Source organism: Rhinolophus ferrumequinum, unplaced genomic scaffold, assembly GCF_004115265.2.
Source record: "Rhinolophus ferrumequinum isolate MPI-CBG mRhiFer1 unplaced genomic scaffold, mRhiFer1_v1.p scaffold_87_arrow_ctg1_1, whole genome shotgun sequence".
Classification (NCBI taxonomy): domain Eukaryota; kingdom Metazoa; phylum Chordata; class Mammalia; order Chiroptera; family Rhinolophidae; genus Rhinolophus; species Rhinolophus ferrumequinum.
In genome coordinates, this window is record NW_022680445.1 from 763,206 (window position 1) to 784,754 (window position 21,549).

The 21,549-nt window shown below is 49.1% G+C and overlaps 1 protein-coding gene across 2 annotated transcripts in view; it reads right to left on the reverse strand.

The window, feature by feature from the left end:
- The window catches only part of UXS1 (UDP-glucuronate decarboxylase 1), a 103,330-nt gene extending 84,559 nt beyond the window's left edge, over positions 1-18,771 (reverse strand). For both annotated transcript variants that reach the window (XM_033102373.1, XM_033102371.1), the window contains exon 1: positions 18,576-18,771. In XM_033102373.1, the coding sequence (XP_032958264.1) occupies positions 18,576-18,669 (94 nt within the window). In that variant the 5' untranslated portion in view covers positions 18,670-18,771. The remainder of the gene's footprint in view (positions 1-18,575) is intronic.
- Positions 18,772-21,549: the final 2,778 nt, after the last annotated feature.

Consider the following 21,549-nt stretch of genomic DNA (forward strand, 5'->3'; position numbering starts at 1 on the left):
GAAGTGCAGCACAGCCAGTCTTGCCATGAGGGCTCTTCACCCTCACTGTTTCTAACCACTCGGTCACGTTCTTACCTCCACTTCACAGCCAAAGACCGGAGCCAGGAGGAATAGCATGTGACTTGCTCAGGGCCACACGACTAGTAGCCACCCACACCTGTGCCAACACCTGTCAAGTGTGAGGCCTCATTCTAAGGCTTGTGTGACCTGTCCAGGGCTCCAGAGTCACCCCATTTCCATAGAAAAATAGGTACCTTGTTTTTTCCAAACTTGTTGTCTAAGCTAATGCCCCCCCCTCAGTGTGTGACAGGAGCTCAAACTCAAAGTGAATCACCTGAGCCTCACGGAATCCTCACGGGGCTGCGGCAAAGCCTGTTTGAGCACCGAGGAGGCTCCCCATTTCAGGAGAGCGAACGGCAATTCCAACTCCCACTTGCTCGGGTCAAGAACACCTCCATTTAGAGAAGTGTTCAAAATAGAAAGCCTGTACAAACACAAGGCACCTTGCGAGTTCTGGTCATGCTCGTAAAGTGTGACACAGCTGCTCGCGTTCTGCTGTGACTGTTTATTGTTCCTCTCAAGATTTTCTGAGTGTCTTAACTGAAACAAACGCCTCGTCTAAACTATGACTCAGTTTGTCTGCCAAGTGCTCACTGCAAGACTGTAGTCTTACTGTGTTTTTTACACAAAGGGAGACCCTCCATGGTGGCACTTTTCAAAACCTGTCCCCAAATCTTTGGCCATGCCACCCATGAGGCTGTGGGGTCAGTATATGGGGTCTCTGTGTCCTCCCCTTGAATCTAGAGGACTTGTGACTGCTTCCACCACAGGGGAGAGCGGGAGTGATCCTATGTGACGTTTGGAGCTGGTCACAAACTGTGCACATGCGCTTCGTGTGCTGGGACACTGGCTCACGAGCCTGGGCCACTGTGGAAGAAGTCTGACCACCTGGAGACTGGACAGGTCCCTGTAACAGCCAGTCCTTGCCCAGCCTGTCCTCAGAGAAGCCACCTGGAGTGGAGCCTCCAGCCCCACCTGAAACTCCCTTCCTCAGGAACCCTCTGTAGGTGGAGGAGACAAACCGCTGTTCAGACAACAGCTACACGGCAGCACCTGGGAACATCTGGGACATGCAGATTCCCAGGCCACGCCAGGGCTCCCAATCAGAAACTCGGGGGTGGGCCCCAGACATTGGGGTTCAACAAGTGAGGCCAAGTAGAGTCATCCCAACTGAAGCGCCAGACATCACCAAACAGAACAGCCATCCCCATTTCAAATTCCTGACCCATAGAATCCGTAAGCGTCATAAAATAGTTGCTGTTTTACACCAAGTTCTGAAGCAGTTAGTTAAGCAGCAAAACTGAACCAGAACCAGAACACCGTCAGGTGTGTCCCCACCCCTTTAGTCTCCTGATGTTCAGACGTTCCTGGGGCACCCCTCCAATCTACCCAGGCCACCGTGCGAGGCCCCCCTCCCCGGTGCCTTCCAAGTGCAGGAGCACCTCCTCCCTCAGGGCACAGCTGTGTGCAGACTAGGGCCTGGGAAAAGAGTGTATCAAGGCTGACGTCCTGCAAAATCCTACCCCCTGCCGCCTGCCTCCACCTGAACAAAACATTCAAGGGGCCTAGATGCACCCCTGTACAGCTCCCACAAACACCCACAATTCTAGCGCTGGAACAGAGCAAATATTTGACTCACCTGGATAAACGCTGAGGTAATGCAACTGAAACGGTTTTCAAAGCAGGTAAAAAAATACGTATTATTCTTGTAATAAGAAAGCATTGTAAGAGTTGTTTAAATGGATCAGAAAGTTCAAATTAGAAGGTATTATTCTGAGTTTAATTTTTCACATAAGAAGGGAGATGTGCAGAAGGAGGGAGCTGCCAGTGTGGGGTTCCCACTACGAGAATGGGGTGCCAAAGGGCAGGCAGCATAACCCACCAGAGCAGCTGCCACTGCGGGGCTCCTCACCTCCTCCCACCGGGAGCAGCCCAGCCAAAACGCTGAACCCTGCCCAGCGGCCAGGCCTGTGTTTGTCCTATATGGTGATATAGGACGAAAACTGTCCCAGATGAAAAGGTGCTGCGGGTGCCCGAGCAGGCTCCAGTAACTGGGGTGCTTCACGAGCACCTGCTCCTTGGACCTCCCTGCACCACTAGCCCTCCCCAGGCCCTGCCGAGGCCAGACTCCAGGGACAGCCCCAGAAACAGGCAGGAGAGCAAGCAGTCCTTTCGCCTCGCTGCCCAGCAGTCCCCTGCGGCCCAGGTGGCAGGTCCCGAACTCCGGCTGTAAAACATTTTGAAGTGATTCATTCCTGCCTGTGGGCATAACTAAGAAAATCACCTCAACATTCCCGTGGGAAAGATTTTTGCCCCAAGAAGTTCCCTTTTTAACAAAATGGGTAAAACTGAAACCAATCGTGGGCTTTTGATGACATCTGGTCCCTTTTAAAAGTCTTTACATGTAAAACTGTCAATATTAAGTGAGAAGGGAAACTTAGAGAATACATGTAGTAGAATTTTTGCTTTTTAAAACTATATGCGTGTTTAAAACTACATGTAAGTATACTTTTTCATAGACGAAAGTCTGGATACATGAGGTAAGACCTTTCTATACTTATTTTAATTTCTACAACTCGCAGGAAGGAAGTTTGAAATGCATTTGTGATGTCTGCAGAGGACCCTGGTTTGGCTCTGTCTAGTCCAGGTAGGGCAGTATCAAGGCTTGCAAAGGACAGGGGACCTATTAAAATTCCCCAAATTGCTGAGTTGGAAAAGCCCGAAATCCAAACCCATTTACTCAACTACCATCTCCAGGAAATCCTCCCCTGTCTTAAAAGCCTGGATAAGATGAACTCCCTTCCTCAGGAATTCTCTATAAGTGGATGTTCAGACCACAGCTACACAGAGTTTGTCCTGGAGGAGTGGCAGCAGCAACTGAGAACTTGTAGGAAATGCAGATTCTCAGGCCCTGCCAGGGTCCCAAGTCAGAACCTCGGGGGTGGGGCCAGCCACTGGGCTTTAGCTTCAGCTGCCAGCTGAGACCCTCTGCAGTACACAGCCTGCCTTTGCTCTTCTCCCACGCTCCAATCCTCCTAAGGTAACGGGAGTTTAACGCAATGTTAAAATACGCCCTCCCAGACACTCCCTCTACTGCAGGCACAATTCTGGATGCCCCTTTTTCCTCTGTGCTGCCCTCCCTTCCTTCCCAGGCAGCTGGCAGACCCTTCCGATTCTCCTTCAATGTGTTCCTTCAGCTCGTGTCCCCCTCCATCTCTGTGGCAGCCTCACATCCAGGCTCTGGCCACTGCATGACCCGACGACCACCTCCTTTGCTATCCTTCCATTGCTGTCCTCCGTTTCTGCCCTCTCCACGTCTCCCTTCTCACCAGATGATTTGCCCTTAAAGCTGTTCTCCTTGTCATTTTCTTGACCAAGATTTCCAAGTTCTCCAAACGATTTTGACTGTCCACTCCAATTATCAAACAAATCTTGCACATACGAGATGTGTGCATACCACTCTATTCTGTTCATTATGAAACAAAGGCAGGACATTTAAAAGGATGAGGTAAAAAGTGTGTGTGTGTGTGTGTGTGTGTGTGTGTGTGTGTATATGCATGTCCCGGAACTGTCATATATAAATACGGGGGTTCCGTGGGGCATACCCTCCCCCACCCAACTGCCAGCCCCACAGGATGCCCTCTGTGGGCCCTCACCCAGCCCCACTCCCACCCCACCGGCCCCCACTCCTCCCTTACCTGCAGCAGCACAGTTCCAAGCACACCCAGCCCTCCCCAGCCTTCCTAACCCATGAATGCTTTGGGGCTGATGTCCTATTTGTGCTTCTGGATTATGCAACAACCAGCATCTGATCGTAAATGGTCCCATCGCTAACGGAAAGCATGGTGGCACTGGGATGAAGCTTGCCCAGCGCTGGGTCCCAGGAGCCCAACTGGGCCCACTTAAGAGCAGGGACTGTGTGACATGTGCCCTGCACAGCAAAGCCCGGACATCATCAGGGTGCCCGACTCTCTCTCCTCCTCGGGTGCCTAGAGCTCCGCCCAGGAGGAGTGCCCTGTCCAAAGGCAGGCCAACCTCAGTGCTCCCGGCACGTGTTCCCGTGCAGGACTCCCGAGGGAGGGACGTGTCCCACTGCCCCTCTGGCCTCGTCTCCCATGACCCACCAGGCTCCTCCCCTCCTCCCAACGCTGAACTCCGCACCATGTCTGAGTGCACCTCCCTTGCTCCAACTTCAAACTCTGGCCCCACTCTTCCCAGAGGCCCTTCCCCTCGTCTGTCTCTCCCAGTCGGCTGCCTCTGTTCTGCCACCTGCCTGGGCTCTGCCGCCCTTCAGATGCCCTCTCTGACCTTTCCTCGGTACCACTGCAGAGCCTCCCTCCACTTGCTTCCGTCTCGGCCTCCATACCACGGGCAGGTCCCTGTCCCACTTATCCTGTATGTATTCGGCAAGCTACACACTGCAGTGCATGAAATCTACAACAAAACTTCCACTCCACCGACCTTGGCAGCCCAAGACAGTCTTTAAGGCAAAGCTTTAAAATTCTAAATATTGAGGTACATCCTTAAGGGGTTTCACTCATTCATAAAAGCTGTAAGATCAAGTTTGAAGGAGAAGAGCTGCCACTGGAAGCCCTCACCTAGGCAAAGCCCGCCCTTCACTGAGATGAGGACATCAGAAGGTCTCAGCTCGTCGTGCCCAGTTAGATGCACGGGGCAGGTGTGTGCATTCAGAGACTGTCTCCATATTAAGAAAAAAAAAAAAAAAAAACCACACAGCACGGAACAATCAATGGTATAAAACCACTTACACTGTAAAAAAACCTAAACATACTCTATAAAAACATAATGCAAAGGAAACTATCTAGATGATTCGTCCACCCGTGACCAATGGGAAGGAAAACTGGGTAACTGGAAAGGGGAGAGAATGGAGGTGGATCTTCCAAATGCTTCCACGCTGTTTGGATGTTAAAATTACGAATTACAACTAAGCCCCCAAAAGAGATATAAAATCTTGTATCTTATTATCCAAACTGCAAAGTACGCTGAACCACCAAATACCTTGGTTTCCAGGTGTTTCAACTCAACTTAGTCCTCGGATGCAACAATCCTACGGAAAGAAAGCTACCCTTATGCAAATGACAATTATGCGACTGTGTCTGACAGCGGGAATTGACGTGTTCTGTCCTCAGATCCCTGTCTGAGAAAAACCACGTCTGCCTCCTCATTGTAGGACACCAATCCATTTGTAAACAGGTTTCACTCAATCTTATTCTCAGGATTCTGCAGCACAGTATTACTATTTAATAAGGAAACATTCAAAAGTTCCTTAATCTGAAATAATAAACAGCAGCATAAAATCTGGAGATGTGGGTAGAGATAGAAAGAAAAATGCCTGAGCTCCAGAAAGCAAAGATGCACTTCCAGTCTTCAAATGACTAGAGACAAATGCAAACTGACAGGAGGAGAAATCGCCTTCCTCCCCTGCTCTCCTCCCCTGCAACCTCACAAATACCAACAGCTGTCGTGTGATACAGTAGAACAAGTTGCCACATTATTTCTTTTGCTTTGTGCCACTTAAACAGGTGGAGACTGGACCTAAGGAAATGTGGGAATATTACCTGTCCAAGAACACAAAATGAAATAGACTTTCCCTGAAGCTACCCATGTATGCATCTCCTCAGTTTCCTGAAGGAAAGAGGGAACACATCCATTAAAGAAAAAGAGCAACAAAAAGGAAAAACTGGCCCCAGCCCCTCCCAGCATCAGCCGGGGAAGTCTGCTGCCCGGAAGAGTGATGGACACGTGGACTTCACCATCACATCTCAGACTTCACTTTGCACAGAGACACTGACCCCAGTGGAAACAGAAGTTGGAGAAGCCCGGGGTTTCCAGCCTCCTGCATCAAACAGGCCATTCAATAAACATTTGCTGCCCAGGTGATGATGAATCTGCTGGAAACTGCTGACTTGCAAACACTTCCTTTCGAACTACTTCCAATGAACCGGACCTAGTCAGTTTGATAATAATGGTGGATGAATCTTTTTTTAGAATGCCTAAGGCAAAGGAAAGGTGGGGGGCGGGGGAGAAGGTTTAAAAAAGGAAAAATCTAGCTAGGAAGAAAAAGGTTCCTCACCACAATTTCTACATGGAGTGGGGAGCTACCATGTAACCAAACCCAGAATGCAAAGATAGAACACAACATGCAAAGTTATATTAACTTTGTTTTAGAAAGTAGAACATTATGATTAAAAACAAGATGGGAAAAAAATGTGTACATATAAGGATTTGTGCAAAAGGCAAAGGAAAAAAAATTTTAATGGAGTACAGCTTTGGGATTAATTTTGCAGGTTGCTGTTGAAAAATTGTTTTGCTAATAATATATTTCCTGTTGGATCTTTATTTAGAATGCTAAAGGGATGTAAAATACAGCACAGGGAATATAGTCAATATAATACTGTAATAACTATGTATGGTGCCAGGTGGGTACTAGACCTTTAGGGAGATCACTTCATAAATTACATAAATGTGTAACAACTATGCTGTACACCTGAAACTAAGGTAATATTGAATGTCAACTGTAATTGAAAAAAAAATTTAATTGAAAAAGGAAGACAAAAAAATCGAATGCTAAAGAGAAACTTGATAGAAATGGACTTCACGAAAACTGTACAAAACCTACTTGAAAGAAATTATAGCACATGACTAAGGGCCAAAAAGAAATATCTTACTAAATGAAGAGACGTCACTTTAAGTGGGAAGGCACTTTATGCCAAAATTATGAGGATCATGATTTTTAATTTCTTTTACTTCACTCTCTAGTTTTTCCACATTGAGCACATTACTTTCCTATTTCCAATTATTTTGTAATTTTTAAATGAGAGCTTTAAAAATCTTAACAATGGTTCTAGGTCTGCCTTTTCATTTCGTGTTTAAAGGGGCAGAGAGAGAAAGGTGGAGAGGGAGCAATGGGGGCGCCCAAACCGCAGTGCCCGCTGGCATGGAAGGTGTGCCCACCTAGACAGAGGGACACTCCACGGCATGCCACACCGCAAGTGACCGGGGCGCTGGGCGCTCTGGGCTGACTGCCTCCCAGTGGCGTGGCCACACCGCAATGGCGTGTCTGTAGGTGCCACGTGGAGCAAGCCAGTCTTCACCCACAGCGTTTTCGGGGATGGCAGAGGCCAAGAGAGTGTGAGGACAGGGTGTGTGTCGGGGATGAGTGTGAGGGGAAGTGCCCAGGAGGAGTATGTAAGGGAAGGAAGTGAGGCAGCAGGGGCGGGGGTGGGTGGAGAGTGGGGTGTGCCTGAGGAGGGGAGTGTGAGGGAGGGCAGGAGGCGGAGCAGGCGGGAAGCACAGAGGGGTACAGAGCAGGTGGCAGGTGAGGTTCCTGCTGGGAGGGTGTGAGAGGAATGCAGAGGGTGGGCAGGGGTCGCAAGTAGAGTGGGGGAAGTGGGAGGTGGGTTACAGGTGAGGTGGGCTGAGAACTACAAGGTGGGAGTGTGGGAGGGGGGAAGGTGAGAGTGGCTGGGCAGGTGCCTTGGAGGCATCTGGGAGAGCCTGGGTTGTCAGCTGTGGGAGTTGGGGGCGGTGGGTACAGCAGGGTGAGACCTGGCCAGTGAGCGAGGTGAGCCAGGCAGGTAAGGAGGTGCATGTGACCAGTGCAGGTGGGAGACACTAGCTCCTGGTGGGCCCGAGGGTCCTACAGAAGCAGTGTCCTGGTCTAGACAGGGCACTGAAACCGGCTGTGGGGTGCAAGGCAGACAAGCAGGGCCCACCACACTGTGTCCCCGTTAGCCACCTCAGAGTTGTAAAGAAGGGGGAGTGGGCTCCCACTGCATGGCAAACAGGAGACCCAGAGGCAGCTGGACCAGAGCAACAAGACAAGGGGAATTCCTTGGGATGGGGACCGCCGAAATTCCTCTTGCCCCCTCCACCTTGGAAGCACCCCAGCAGGGCTGCCTCAGTGTGTAACGTTTGTCTCAGGACATTTCATTAAAAGCCTCCCCCAGCCAAGGAAGGGGGGTAGGTGCAGCTTCGGGTTACTCAGGTCCCTCCATGCTGCGACTGAATCACGGTAGCCAGAGTAAGAGCTGGGGCAGGTCCATAGCACTCTTTGTCTCAGTTTCCCCATTTTTACACTGGAGAGAGCATCTCCCCCCTCGTGCCTCATTGCAAGACTAGAGGTATCAAAGTAGGTCACTCCTTCTGCTGCTACATTTCGGCACCGCCTGTGTTTGGGGGGAGTGGTGGCCAGGGGAGGGGACATGGGCAAAGTGAAGCCCAAAGGGGACCCAGAAAAGCCTGGTGGTGGGGTGGGGGGAGGTTTTCCTTGTTTGGAGAAACTAGGATAGAAATTCTGTCTTTGCATTAACTCGCACTTTGAATTAAGACTTTGAATTAAGACGCACTAGGAGGCAGGGCGGCAGGGGATTAGCATTACATTCGATATAACTTCAAAAGAAACGGAGAGGAAGGAAAGAACTAGGAACATGGGGATCTGGCTGCACACAAGGTTTGCTAAGAACTGCTGCGTACAAGGACGGTCGTCCCTCTCAGCTAAGGACCGCTTCCACAGGAACCGCCACTGGCCCTGGACTGATGTGATTCTTTCACTTGATTACAACTGAGCTTTCTGCCACCTTCAGTCTTTTGCTGATGCAGCGCAGCTGTCTGCTCACATCTTTAAAAATCAGTAAGTCAGTGAAAGCCAGGTCACCCACGTTATGTCTACTGAATTCCAACTTACACCCGGCATGTTTTGTTTGCACTTTCTGAAAATACTATAAAAATGTTCAAATGTTCAGATACTAAGAATAAAATCCGTAAATCTCACCACCCTCACAAAATGGTTTTCATTTTCTAGGACATTCAGACTCCTGAAAAAGACGGCTATGAAGGGATTCGAGTGTTTTCTGTTGTTGCGTTATTTCACTTATTTATTTTGGTTAGAGTAATAAAAGGCTGAACCAAAAAAATCAAAGAAACTGATATATTAACTTGGAAAAAATTCACTCCTCACCCTTCTAAATGAAGGCGACAAGGAAGGCCCGGCCTACCCTCTGAGGGGCACCCACAGCCCGCGGCCACAGCCCTCCCCATCCCGGGTTCCTTTCCGACAACCAGGCCTGCAAACATCTGTTTCTCCAGGTGGATTATCAATTGAAGCTGTCATCTCTTTAAAGAAATTCTTTCAAATCCTCATAGTATTTTTAAAAAAGCATTATTACCTACAAGGTATGAGAACATGGTATTTTTAGCTCATAAGTGAAAAACTGAAATGGCAAAGTTAGATGACGTATCCCCAGTTGCAGGATGAGTTGAATGAGGGCAAGTGAAAGCTCCCTTTTCAGACAACAGCCAATTCTGAAGCATTCTTCCCCACCTGTATCCTCCGGGAGCTCCTAAGACCCAGCACATTTGTAGAACGTAAAGCAAGAAAAAACGTGAAGTAGAATTAGTGTGGGTTCCACACACGTGAGACGCTGGCAACCGGCCTTGCCCATTCAACATCTATTCTCGCAAGCTCTTCAACTTCACAACAGACGCACTCGGTTTCTTGGCCTACACAGTGGTGCCACATCCCAGGGCGACAATCCGCCCGCATATCTGCTGAGGGCAGGGAAACACACGTAGCCGAGGGTAGTACTCACACTAGACGGGCTGCCCCAAATGTAAAACTGATCGTGCTGGGCCCTTCCCTAACGTTGGAATCCTTGGGGCATGTTCAACCCAAATCTCTGCCTTCTCATGCTGCATGAATTCTCATCAAAGGTGTACTCATCTCACTGAATAAAGTGTCCGTGGGGTCAGACTTGAAGTTCTCCCCGTAAGGACCCGCAGGATCCTGCTCCTGGCACGCTGTCACCTCGGCCTTTCCCTCCACTGTCCAACTCCTGCCGTCCTCCAGACGCCGGCTCCTGGCCCGAGGGCTTCCCCATTCCTTCAGTCCCCCTCTTCTCAGTGAATACCTTGGCCAGTTTCTTAGAACTACGCCGGGGAATGGGAAAGCGGTTGGGAATTCCCAGGTCCTGAACTCTGGTTCTGTTCTCAAAACACTTCTGACACCAAATACGTGGGCTTCTCCATCCATCCCAACAACCTAGTCCCCGTTCCCTAAACACCAACTCGGTGTCCAAGAATTTAATCCAACTCTGACACTAAGGGCTGGAGTTAGCATCAGGCCCACAGGTTAAGGGCTTAGTGCTACTGATACAGTACAAGGCTGCCCCACTTCAAACTCCAGTCATAAGTCCCAGGGGCCATCTAGACTTCCGAGGAGCGAGCTGTAAGTTGGGGGTTCCCACGACCCCCTCCTGGGGTTCAATTTGCTAGAACAGCTCACAGAACTCAAGAAAACAGTTTCCTTATGTAGATCGTGAGAAAGAAGGTACCGTATTTCCCAGAAAATAAGACCTACCCGGACCATCAGCTCTAATACATCTTTTGGAGCAAAAATTAATATAAGACCGGGTCTTATTTTAATATAATATAATATATAATATAAAATAATAATAATATAATATACTATAACTCGGTCTTATTTTAATTCAACAACAACAACAAAAATAGAGCCTAGCAGCCATTACTACACGGGGCCTCTCATGCAAACTGCACTTCAGCGAGAAGCCCGCCCGACAACGGCCTGCCTGCACTGTGTTCCTGCCATCTGAACCGGCCCATCTGAAGGACTTCCTGGAATAGGGTTTCAACCAATAGGACTGAAGCTTACCCCATGCACTCAGAGCTTCAAAGTTATATTCTCCCATCAGCACCTTCATCGACCAAAGAGGTTCTCTTCTGACCAATCAGGACAGTGCTTTTGGAACAATCAAATTTCGAGAATTTGGAGTCCTCCTTTGATCAAACGAGGGTCGGGTGAGGACTTCCATCTTTGTAAGTAAGTCAGCTCCTCTCTGGCCGGGGGAGCGCACTTTTCCTTTCCACCTTAGACTGAAGACTATTTTCCTGCCTGGAGTTGAAATGTCTCACCAAAGATGTCTCACCAGAGCCCATGGGAGCAGACCGGAGTGGAGCGGAATGGACCAGACCAGAGCAAGTGGAGCAGACCGGACCAGAGCAGGTGGAACAGACCGGACCAGAGCCGAGGAGAACAGAGCTAGAGAGGGGCTATGCCTCAGGGCCACCTGGCAGCTGTTATTCCACAGACGTGTTGCTTCATAATTGAGTCGTTTGCACTGAATACAGTTTCCTTCTTCACTGCAGCCCAGACTGGGGATTCTCGTAGGCATTGAATTAGTACCAATGACCATCAGCTGACACTTACAATTATCAGTTTATTATAAAAGATACAACTGAGGAACAGCCAAATGAAAGAGACACATAGGGCAACGTATGTGGGAGAAACTGGAGCTTCCATGCCCTACTGGGGTGCACCACCCTTCCCAGCCCACGACAGCGCAACTAAAGACACTCAGGAAAGAGGACTTCCAGAACTGCTTCAGAAAGTGGCAAGAACGATGGGTAAGTGGGTTCAAAGCGAAGGGGAGTATTTTGAGGGGGATTAATGGCAATGTGTCTTTTACTGTAATAATTTTTTTAAAAAATTTAAACATTCACCGTATTTTTTTTATCGCACCGTGCCATATGTCCACATCCTAATTCCTAGACCTGTGAATACGACCTAACTTGGGAAAAGGGTCTTTGCAGATGTAATCAAGGCTCTTGGAATCAAAAGATCATCCTAGATGATCCAGTTGGGCCCTAAATCCAGTGACAAGTGTCCTTATAAGGGACACAGGCAGGAGGGATGTGACAGAAGAGGAGGCAATGTGCCCACCCACAGAGGCAGAGCATGGAATGATGCACCCACAGGCCCAAACGTCAGGAGCCCTGAAGCAGCCTGTGGAGGAGAAACAGTGGCTGGAGAGCACCCTGATTTCTGATTTCTGGCCTCCAGAACTGTGAGAGAATGAACTTCTCCTGTTTTAAAGCCACCTAGTTTGTGGTAATTTGTGACAACAGCAGCCACAGGAAACTAATACACACAGAGAGGGAGGGCAAGTTCTTTCTTTCCATCAGATACCAGTTAATAAGCACAGAAGGATTTACAGAATTAGAAAATCACCATTTTGCAATACCTACTATACAAACTGCTCCAGGCAAGGACTGTCAGTGGACACTAAAAGCACTAGATGGTCCTCCGGGCTCCGAGAACTGCCCCCGCCCTACCCCACTGTAAACTGGGGAAGTGTGTCTTTCAAATGAAGTGACGTGGTCCAAATTCATCAACATTGGGACAACCCTGACGTAATGCAAACCACAAGCATTAGTATAAAAATGTTTAACCAAAACTTAATCATAAGGAAACACTCAAATAAATCCAGAATGTGGGACATTTTACAGGACAACTGGCTTGGGCTTTTTTTAAAGGTAAAATGTCATGAGAAACTAAAAAAAAGTTAGACACATAATAGCCAAATGCAACATGTAGACCTTGACTGGATCCTAGATTTAAAAACAAAACGAACAAACCAGAAAAGACTATAAAAGACATTCATGGTACGACTGGGGGAAATTCAAATACGAACTGTATATTATTCGGTGGTATTACTTATATCAATTTTTAGAGAATGATGATGATGATGAGACTGTATAGAAAAATGCCTTCCATCAGAGGAGACCACGTTAAAGTATTTAAAGGTGAACTAGTCTGTCTGCAACTTTCAAATATTTCGACCAAAAAAGTATAGAAACAGAGAGAAAGAGAGTAAATGCAGAAAAAAAGATACAAGAACTGGTAAATCTAGGCAGAGGATTATTTGGGGGTTTGCTGAATTATTACTTCAATAGAAAGAGTAGAAAATAGGTATGGAAATGCTTAAAATAAAATGCTGAGGGTTCAAAATAATTTCCGGGGGCTGGCCTCTCCCAGCCCTCAAGGAGGGGAGACATCCCAGGCTCTGACTGCCCAGTCTGAGAAGATTCCTGGAAACCCGCGTCTTATGCTCGGGCCTTTCTGGAAACACCTCTTACACTTCAGTTGGCCTGTTTGCCCATCTCTCTCCCTAGAGTCTGCAAGCTTCAGGATGGTGTCTAACGTGCTGTGTCTCCTCCCCAGCAGCGGGCCAGTAAATGTTCACTGACTGAATTTAGGAGGGACTAATTAGATTAAGGACAAAACTACTCCCATGAAAGTTCCAACTCAGAGGAGTTTGAGGTCTGTTATCATAAATGCAAAAGTAGCGCACATAAAACACGCTTTTATATGGTTTTCAGAGTTTAATTTCGTGTCTTTTCAGTGGAATAACAGCAACAGGATAGAATAGAAAGGGACTACTAATACAATGTCATTACTACCAAATCCATGATACACTAAAAGTTAAAGTAATATTACTAGATATCATAACTCTAGTTTTCAAGAGCTAAAGATGAAGATAATGGTTCCTTAACGCCACTAAACTGTCAGAAGATAGCTTTTTTGTTCTTGTTGTTTAAGGTACAGACCTAGGTGGACAGGGAAAAGGGGGACAAAATGTTGCTGGAAGGTGAAAAAGAGAATGGCTGAGGGCAGAGGAATGAAGAGGATGAGAAGCGGGCTGTGGGAAAGGCCCAATTATACCTTGGAAGGGTCGAGAACCGTCATGCCTGGTGCATCTGGATATGGGGTGACAAGGCAGGTAAGACAGGTTTCACTCAAGTCTGTCTAAATGGCAGGAGCACTGCCAGTCTCACTCCCTGCCCTGGCAGAAGCTGGGCAGTCCCATCTCGGAAAGAGGAAAGTTAGGGGTCGCAGACTGGGGAGCCCCACAGCCACCTGGGATGGTGATCAAGGTACTCTTCAGCCCGCTCCCCACTGGGTTCCCAGACTGCAGGCAGCCAGGCCCCCTCGTCCAGTAGGGGCCTGAGAGAGTCTTGTCACCACAGCTGAGAGCACAGACCCACGGTACTGAGGTCAGGCGGCTCTGCCAGTAAGCGACACGGCTTACAGCGAAAAGGCAACTCAGGGCTCCCACCTGCCTGAGGCCTCTGCTCAAACATCAACAGACGACCTTGGGTCACCAGAAAGTTGAGCAAGGCCTCCAACAAGAAAGGGAGAAGCGACCTGGAGGAAAAAGGCTCTCCAGTCAGAAGAAAACTGAACAAACAAAACTATCATGAAGAGAATACAGCCATGAAACAAACACCACGTAGTTTCAGTTTTGTTTTTCTTTTAATCAGAAAACAAAAAAGATCTTGTATAAGAGAAAAAAGACAGCAAAAATTAAAAAAATTTAAAAATCATTAGAAGAATTAGAATACAGAGATAAGGAAGTTTCCCAAAAGTAGAGCAAAACTTTGAAAAGGAAGAGAATATGAAATTAAAGGACTAGACCAGGCAATTCTCCATCAGCATAATAGTATTCCAGAAAGAGAAAAGAGAAAATGGAGGGAAAGAAATAACCAAAGAATAATACAAGAAAACTCCAAGAACTGAAGAATTCACGCTTCTAGATTGCAATGGCTCAAAAGTACCCAGCATCCAGTACACAAAGGCGCCGGCCGCGCACAGGGACGGCTCAGTCAGGGCAGGGCTTGTTCAGCTGCAGCAACAACCAAGCCAGGAGCCTCACAGGCTTAGAACAACAAAGATGTTATTCTTCAAGCTCATTTCACTCGAAGGGAGGGGACGGGGTCCTCTGCACACAGCACTGTCATCTGGAGCGCTGGCAGAACCTGTATTCACAGCTAACCGCTGGGCTGTCCTCTCAGCCCCTGGGCACGGTGATTCTGTGAAGCCACCAAACTCCAGCAGGGAGGAAAGGCCAGGGGACAGTGCTGGCAATGTGTGGTGAACAATGATTAACATGGGCAAAAAGATCCTACAATCTTCCAGAAAGAAAAGGTAAGTCACACAAAAAGGGATTGGCTTGAAACTCCTCACCAACACTAGAAGCCTGAAAGCACTGGAATAATGCCTGAAAATTTTTGAAGGAGGCTTTTTCTATAATTCTACATTAAAATCGATCAATTAAATGTGAAGACAGAAAAGACAGTTGTGGACAGTCTCCAGATGCTCTCCCGGTGAACATCCAAGTGGAACAAAGGAAGGCAGGGCACAGGCGATGTGAGATGGGCAGAGCAGGCGGGAATGCTGGCCCTCCCGCAGGAAGGTGTCCCAAACAGACGCTTTGACCTTGTGAGCGGCTTGTGAGGGGCTTGCGGGAAGACACAGGCGACTGACAAAGCATTTGGAGTTGAATCAGAAATAGTACACAGAAAGCAAGTTTTCTTTTTTAAAGCCAAATATTAGCTCCAAGGGAAACAAAAAAAAAACAAAAAAAACATGGCTCATGAGTGGCACTTAAGTCAAACAGCCAAACACTACATGTTGATTTCAAAATGCTGCTACACTACATGGGATGTGGTGAGCATGGTATGGAAGAAAGACAATAAGCAATCACCTTCCCAAAGAGAAAGTCACTAGGTAATAAATATATACAAAGGAAAAGTCAGGCAGCACATCATTAAAGAGCACAAAGACAAATACCCATATCATCAGCTACTAGAAGTGCTTGCCTCTGGGGAGGCAGGAGTGGCAGGGGACACAGTTTTGATAACAACCCCTGCAGAGGCTACTTGACTTCTTAAATGATATCTATGTGCATGTTAAAAAAAAAAAAGAAAGAAAGAAAAGAAAGAAAAACACTAAAGGCAAGTGGCGCTGATCTGGAAGGGAGCTCCCTAGGGGGCAGGCAGGAGTTTCAAACCATCTGAGTTCTTCTAATGAGCTAATAACACTGATCTAAGTGCCACAAGGGCTGAAATACTTAAAACACGCTCCCTGTCCTCAAGGGGCAGGAATTTTATTGAGAAGAAAACATACAGAGAAAAGAACTCCAGTGCAGCGCAAGCAGGCATATGCTGACCCAGCTGAGCATGGTACAGAAGAGCTATGGGGGAGCGAGACGGGAGACTCGGCCCCAGGAGGCAAAAGATATTGAGGAAGAGGAGAAGACGGCCGAGGTGAAATGAGGAAGACTAGCAGAACCTGAGAGAAGAACGGGGGAGCATTTCTAGAAGGGGGCTGGCTCAGTGCCATTGTGCGTAACTTGGGAGCATGGACAGTTCTGTCAACAAGTGAGACTCACAATGGGGTGTGGGGAGCAAGACTATTCACAAGGAAAAGCAGGCTGCAGGTCACAGAAGTCACTGCTACCTTACTGCGTCCCAGTGTCTTGCGCACTCTCAGTCAGGATCCCTGTTCATCTCGGGTTGACCATCCCCACTCATTAGTAACACTGCCTCCACCCTAGTCTTAAATCCCTCATACCTGAACTCCCGGCTTCACAAAGGCTCCCCACGGCCTGCCTACCATCTCCTCTGGCGCACAGCCTCCTTACTACACTTCGTTTTCACACTCCAAAGACACTACCCGTCTTTGTATTCCCAGAACACTCCCTGCTCTTGGCTACCGCAGGACCTCTGCACGTGCTGTTCCTTCCGGGACACATTCCCTCCTCCACCTCCCTATTAATTCCTATATACCCTTCAATTGTCAGCTCAGGCCTCAATTCCTCATGGAAACAACCGTCCCTAGAGTTCCTGTCATAAGTTCTTATGCATTCCTTTCTTTCTACCAGTTTATAATGTAACCCTCATTTGAGTGATACCAAATTCATGGCCACCTCACCTTCCAGGCAAGTGGTTCTCAAAGTGGGGTGTCCAGAGCACAGCAACGGCTTGGCTTCCCAGATGAAGCTTTTAGAAGGCAAGTTGTCAGGCCACACCCCACACCTACTGAATCAGAAACTTGAGATGGGAGTCAGCAACTTGTGTTTTGCAAAACTTGCAGATGATTCTCATGCACACTGCAGTCTGAGAACCGCTGCCCTAGACTCCATGACTGCACCGCCCAGGTGGTTTGCACTCCTTGATGCTCCCTGGAGCCAAGCACAGCAACAGACAACAACAAGGACTTGGTAGGATTTCCTGGTTGAATGGTGAAAACCTTTCCATGACTCCCTTAGGTCCCCTACCTTATTAATTCTAAACCCCTCTGTCACACTTTAGAAGCCCCCATAATCAACACTGAACTTGCCGCAGACCTCTGCTCTAGGCCCCAGTTGCCCGGCCTTTCTGGGTTCAAAAGGTGGCTCTCCATTGCTTATCTTCCGTGTGATCATCCATACATTTTTCTAATTTCTCTTGGCCTTAATTTCCTCACCTCTAAAATGGCAATAATCACAGTACCTATTTCCTAGGACTGTTGAGATAACTAAATGAGACAATAAAAGAGACTCATGCCTGCACATACATGGTAAGCACTCAGCAAATATACAAATTATTGTAGTAACAATAATTATGCAACTTTAAGTGGTCTGTCCGCTTGGTCTCAGCTTTCTCACTTAAAATTGACCACACACACTTTCTCCCTGGCAGAGTACCCACATCTAACACCCACCCGGGCTTGAAACCTTGCCTAGCAACCAGGAGACCTGCATGAGCTTCCTCAGCTCCACATCCTGGAACAGCTGGGCTCCTCTAGACAGGCAGGCTCTTAACCACACGTCTTTTTAGTGATCCACCCAAGACACTTTCCCGATTCCCCTCACCTCGCAAATCAGACCTTGGTAACTCAATCGGTTAGCAGGTGGTTTCATTTCAGTGTGTGCTGTCTGGTGGCTAGGATTCAAACGGAGCTCACACTGGGAGCTACTTCCAGTGCAATTTTGTTACTTGGTAAAGTATTAATATCACCGATTAAAATATATTCCCATCGACTAGATCTTAAATTAAGAAAAAAAAGGAACGGTTTCTGCCTCTAAGAAAACAAACCTGCCCTGTCTCGGAAGCGGCCGTAAGTGATGACAGAGAGGAGAACTGCACACACGGAAGCGCCTGCCCGCTGGGCCTCGGCAGGCCAGACCCCACGCGCCTCGGGAATCCCGCGCGCCTGCACACCTGGGAGCGGCCGCTGGTCGGCGGGGGCCGGCAACACTTGGCTCCCCAGTAGTTAAATGCTGAGTAATTTTCCTGCGGAGCAAACAGTCGGAGCCCGGGCTATGCCAACGACAACAATATTTTTATCCTACTTAACCAACACGGCTCCGCGGCGCGACCGCGGGTGTCCCCAGGGTGTCCCCACGCGGCACAGTCCGGAATCGCCAGCCGCCGGGACCCTCGCCGGCTCCCGGGGCGAAGTGCACAGCAGACCCACGCGTCGGGAAGGGGAGACTTGGGGCAGTGGGCTGGCGCCGCCGCGCGCGGGGTCGATCAAGGACGGCGGCGCCACCGCCGCGCGGGGTCCAGCGGTCATCGCGCCCGGGGCAAGGGCCCCTCCGCCCGGGCGCCCGGTCTCTGCGCCGGGGCCTAAGTGGTCGAGGGGCTGCGTCCAAGTTGGCCGGGTGCTTTGCCGCAAAAGTGGAAATGGAGAGAGGGGTCCGAAGCCCCCGGAAAAGGGTGGGCACAGGAAGCGCAGGTCCTACCGGGGTGGGGAGGGAGACCCGGCTGCAGGGCCGCCACGGGGCCGCACCGAGCCCGCCGCCCCCTGGCCCTGCCATCTCCGCGCCCGGGAATGAATGAGGCTCCCCCGCCAGCCACCGGCGCGCACTCACAGGCGACGTAGGCGAGCAGCGCGATGCCCAGCAGCAGCTTCATCCTCTTGCGGTTGACGGCAGACACGAGGCGCAGCAGCGCCTTGCTCACCATCCCCGGGAGCGCGGCGGTCCAGGGCCCTGCCGCTCCGGGGCCCGCCTGCTGCACAATGCGCGGCGGCAGCGGCGGCGGCGGCGGCGGCGGCGACGGCGGCAGCAGCGGCGGCCCGGGAGAGCCCCGCCCCCAGTCTCCCTCGAGGCCACGCCCCCGCGCGCCAGGTTTCCGGCTGACAGAACCACTGCGCACGCGCAACTCCGCCCCCGCCCCGCCTCCTCCCTCCCCTTCCCAATTCCCCGCCCCTCCGCCTCCTCTCCCCGGAGGCACAACTGCCGCTTCTCTCACCTCGGTTTTCGAAGAATGTAGCTGGGAGGAGTGGCGGGGCTCGTACGGCGCATGCGCGTACCGGCGTGTTTTATCCGGAGATGCCACTCGCGCAGTGTGCGGAAAGGTGAGTGGCCAGCCCGAGGGCTGGACCACGGTCGCCGAGTTTCCGAACCCAACCCCACTGGGGCACGCGGTGGGTAGTCAGATGTTGCGATGAAAATAAATATTTATGCAAAATCTGGCATGTCTTTGAAGTTCTTTAAACGCCTCCCTCAGAAAGTGGACTAGTTCTCTTGGCTGTTTTGTTGGCTTCTTTAGTTACAGTAGCGACAACGAAAATGATTAATCCCCTAAGCACTGCTAACGTCAAAAACCCGATGCATTTCTCTCTGCTGTGATCGACTGGAATGTCTTTTAATAAAGAGTTTATTATTATAAGAAAGTAGTGCTGGTGGTATAATTAGGACAAACCCAGACAAGCAATTACGCTTTGTTTCTATTTAGAGAAAAACACGGAACATGTCATCATGTATGTTCCATCCCAATCTTTTTCTTGAGTGTGTATATTTTTAACATAGTTATGGGGGTGAGTTTTGGTGGTGTAGTGATTGCATATGTGGTACCTGAATTTATTTCTTCGATAAGCATTTATTGAATGCCTACTACAAGCTAGGAGGTGTATCAAAGTAATCACAAATACCAGAAGGTCATCATGGGGTACCGCGAAACACTGGGCTCATAGGGGAGAAAAGATGATACACACAGATCTGTGTGTAATTGTGTCAAGAGAGACCCCAGAAAGTGTCTGGGAGCTGCAGGCTAGAAGTGCTGATCTTCAGCCACAGGGAGAAATCAGAGCAGCCAGCAGTGTCTGTGACCTGTGAACGCCAGGCCATTTTGCTAAGCTTAACTAAAATCGAATATCGGTCTTTAACTTTAGGAGAAATGTCACACACAAGCTATCAACAGATTCCAAACATATTATACGTTGTAGGTGGGAGTTACTTGACAGGTATCTATCAATTCAAGCAGGCCAGAAATTGCGAAATACATGCGATTTCTGTACAAAACTTAAAAATCCAGCATTCCTAGTTGAGCATTTTTCCTGACACCACACACTATTGCCAACTTCTCCTGCCCCATTGGACTAAGTATTTGGAAATATTCTCAGCAGCTGCAGATAGAAATGCTGCTGCTGCTGTCATTTTTACCACCCAGAAAGCTGTTGGTGGCCCAAGATGCTGCTTTCCAATCAAAGCCAGAACTGGGGAGTGAGTAATAGTAAGTGTGCACCCACTGTCTCTGCGAAAGCCCAAGGGAAAGGAGATGCCAAAGAGGACCTCCAGGCATCAGAGAAACTCTGGGCTTAGGCAAGTCCACACCCTCTCCTTTCCTCTTGACTCCTCCCTTCCTCCAACCCGCCCACCCCCACCTCCCCATCAGGTTCAGGGCTCTTGTCCCACCCCACCTTGACCTTGCTATCTACTTAATTTTCTCAATGGTTGTGTGAGCAAGAATATCTCCGAGCAACTGCTAGTCACAAGGCACTGTTCTTTATATGTGGGGTAATTAAAACATGAATCATAATATGGCTCCTCTCCTAGGTTGTTAAAAGCCTAAGAAGAGTAGAAAAGCAGCATTTATTAAACTTTGGCTGTGTGCCAGGGACTGTTATTTGGGATGCTTTCATATGTTTTCTCATTTAATTCGGTAACAGCCCTGTGATGTCATGTTGCTGCTGTCTTTACTAGGTGAGGAAACTGAAGCTCTGAGAATTTAGTCAGTGTCTACAAAGGTGTGAGTGTAGAGCTGGGCTTTGAACCCAGGCCTTTTTCCTACACGAGGATGATTTTCTGTAGGAGAGTGAAGACATGCAGAAACAACTGTAATTCATGGTAGAAAGCGGTGAGTGCTGTGGGGCAGGCTCAGATGGATGGCTAAGGAATTTCACAGAGAGAGAGACACTGCTCCCAGGGAATGCGCTGGCTGCGTCAGCTGGTACAGGCTCATCCAAGCTGAGTGTTAGCAACTCCAGGGGGCGTTTTATACCATAGAAATAAGCAATTGCCACACGTCAGGACTATTTTTTCCGCCAGTACACCTCCGCTTCCAGGTGAGAACAGTAAGAGGAAGGCCTTGCAGAGCAGCAGCTACGTGACCTGAGTTTTCAAAGCATATGTAAGACTTTTCCTCATACACATCGGGCAGGGGCACCCCTCAGAAAGTAGCAAGGTCAGGGGCCACAGGGAGGGACAGGATCCCATAGGGCACAGTGGGGATCATTGTTTGGCTGGAGGAGCAGGAACAAGCAGAGAAGGTATAAATAATGTCGGAAAGATTCCAAAAGGCCTTGAGTGTTAGTATAATCCAAGAGTCTCTCGTACTTGGTTAAGGGTGACTTCCACGGCTGGTCATTCACCAGTCGTCTCAGCCTCCATCTGCGTTTCTGGACTCTGTGCTGTTCTGCTGGGGCTGGAGTAGGTACACTGCCTCTTCCAGCTCCCTGATGGGTTCTGCAGTTGGTTCTCGTTCTGGCTTTTCCAGCATGGCCATCGCTGGTGGTTGCTGGAAGTTGCTAGCATTGACCATAGCCGCAGTGAGGGTGGGTGA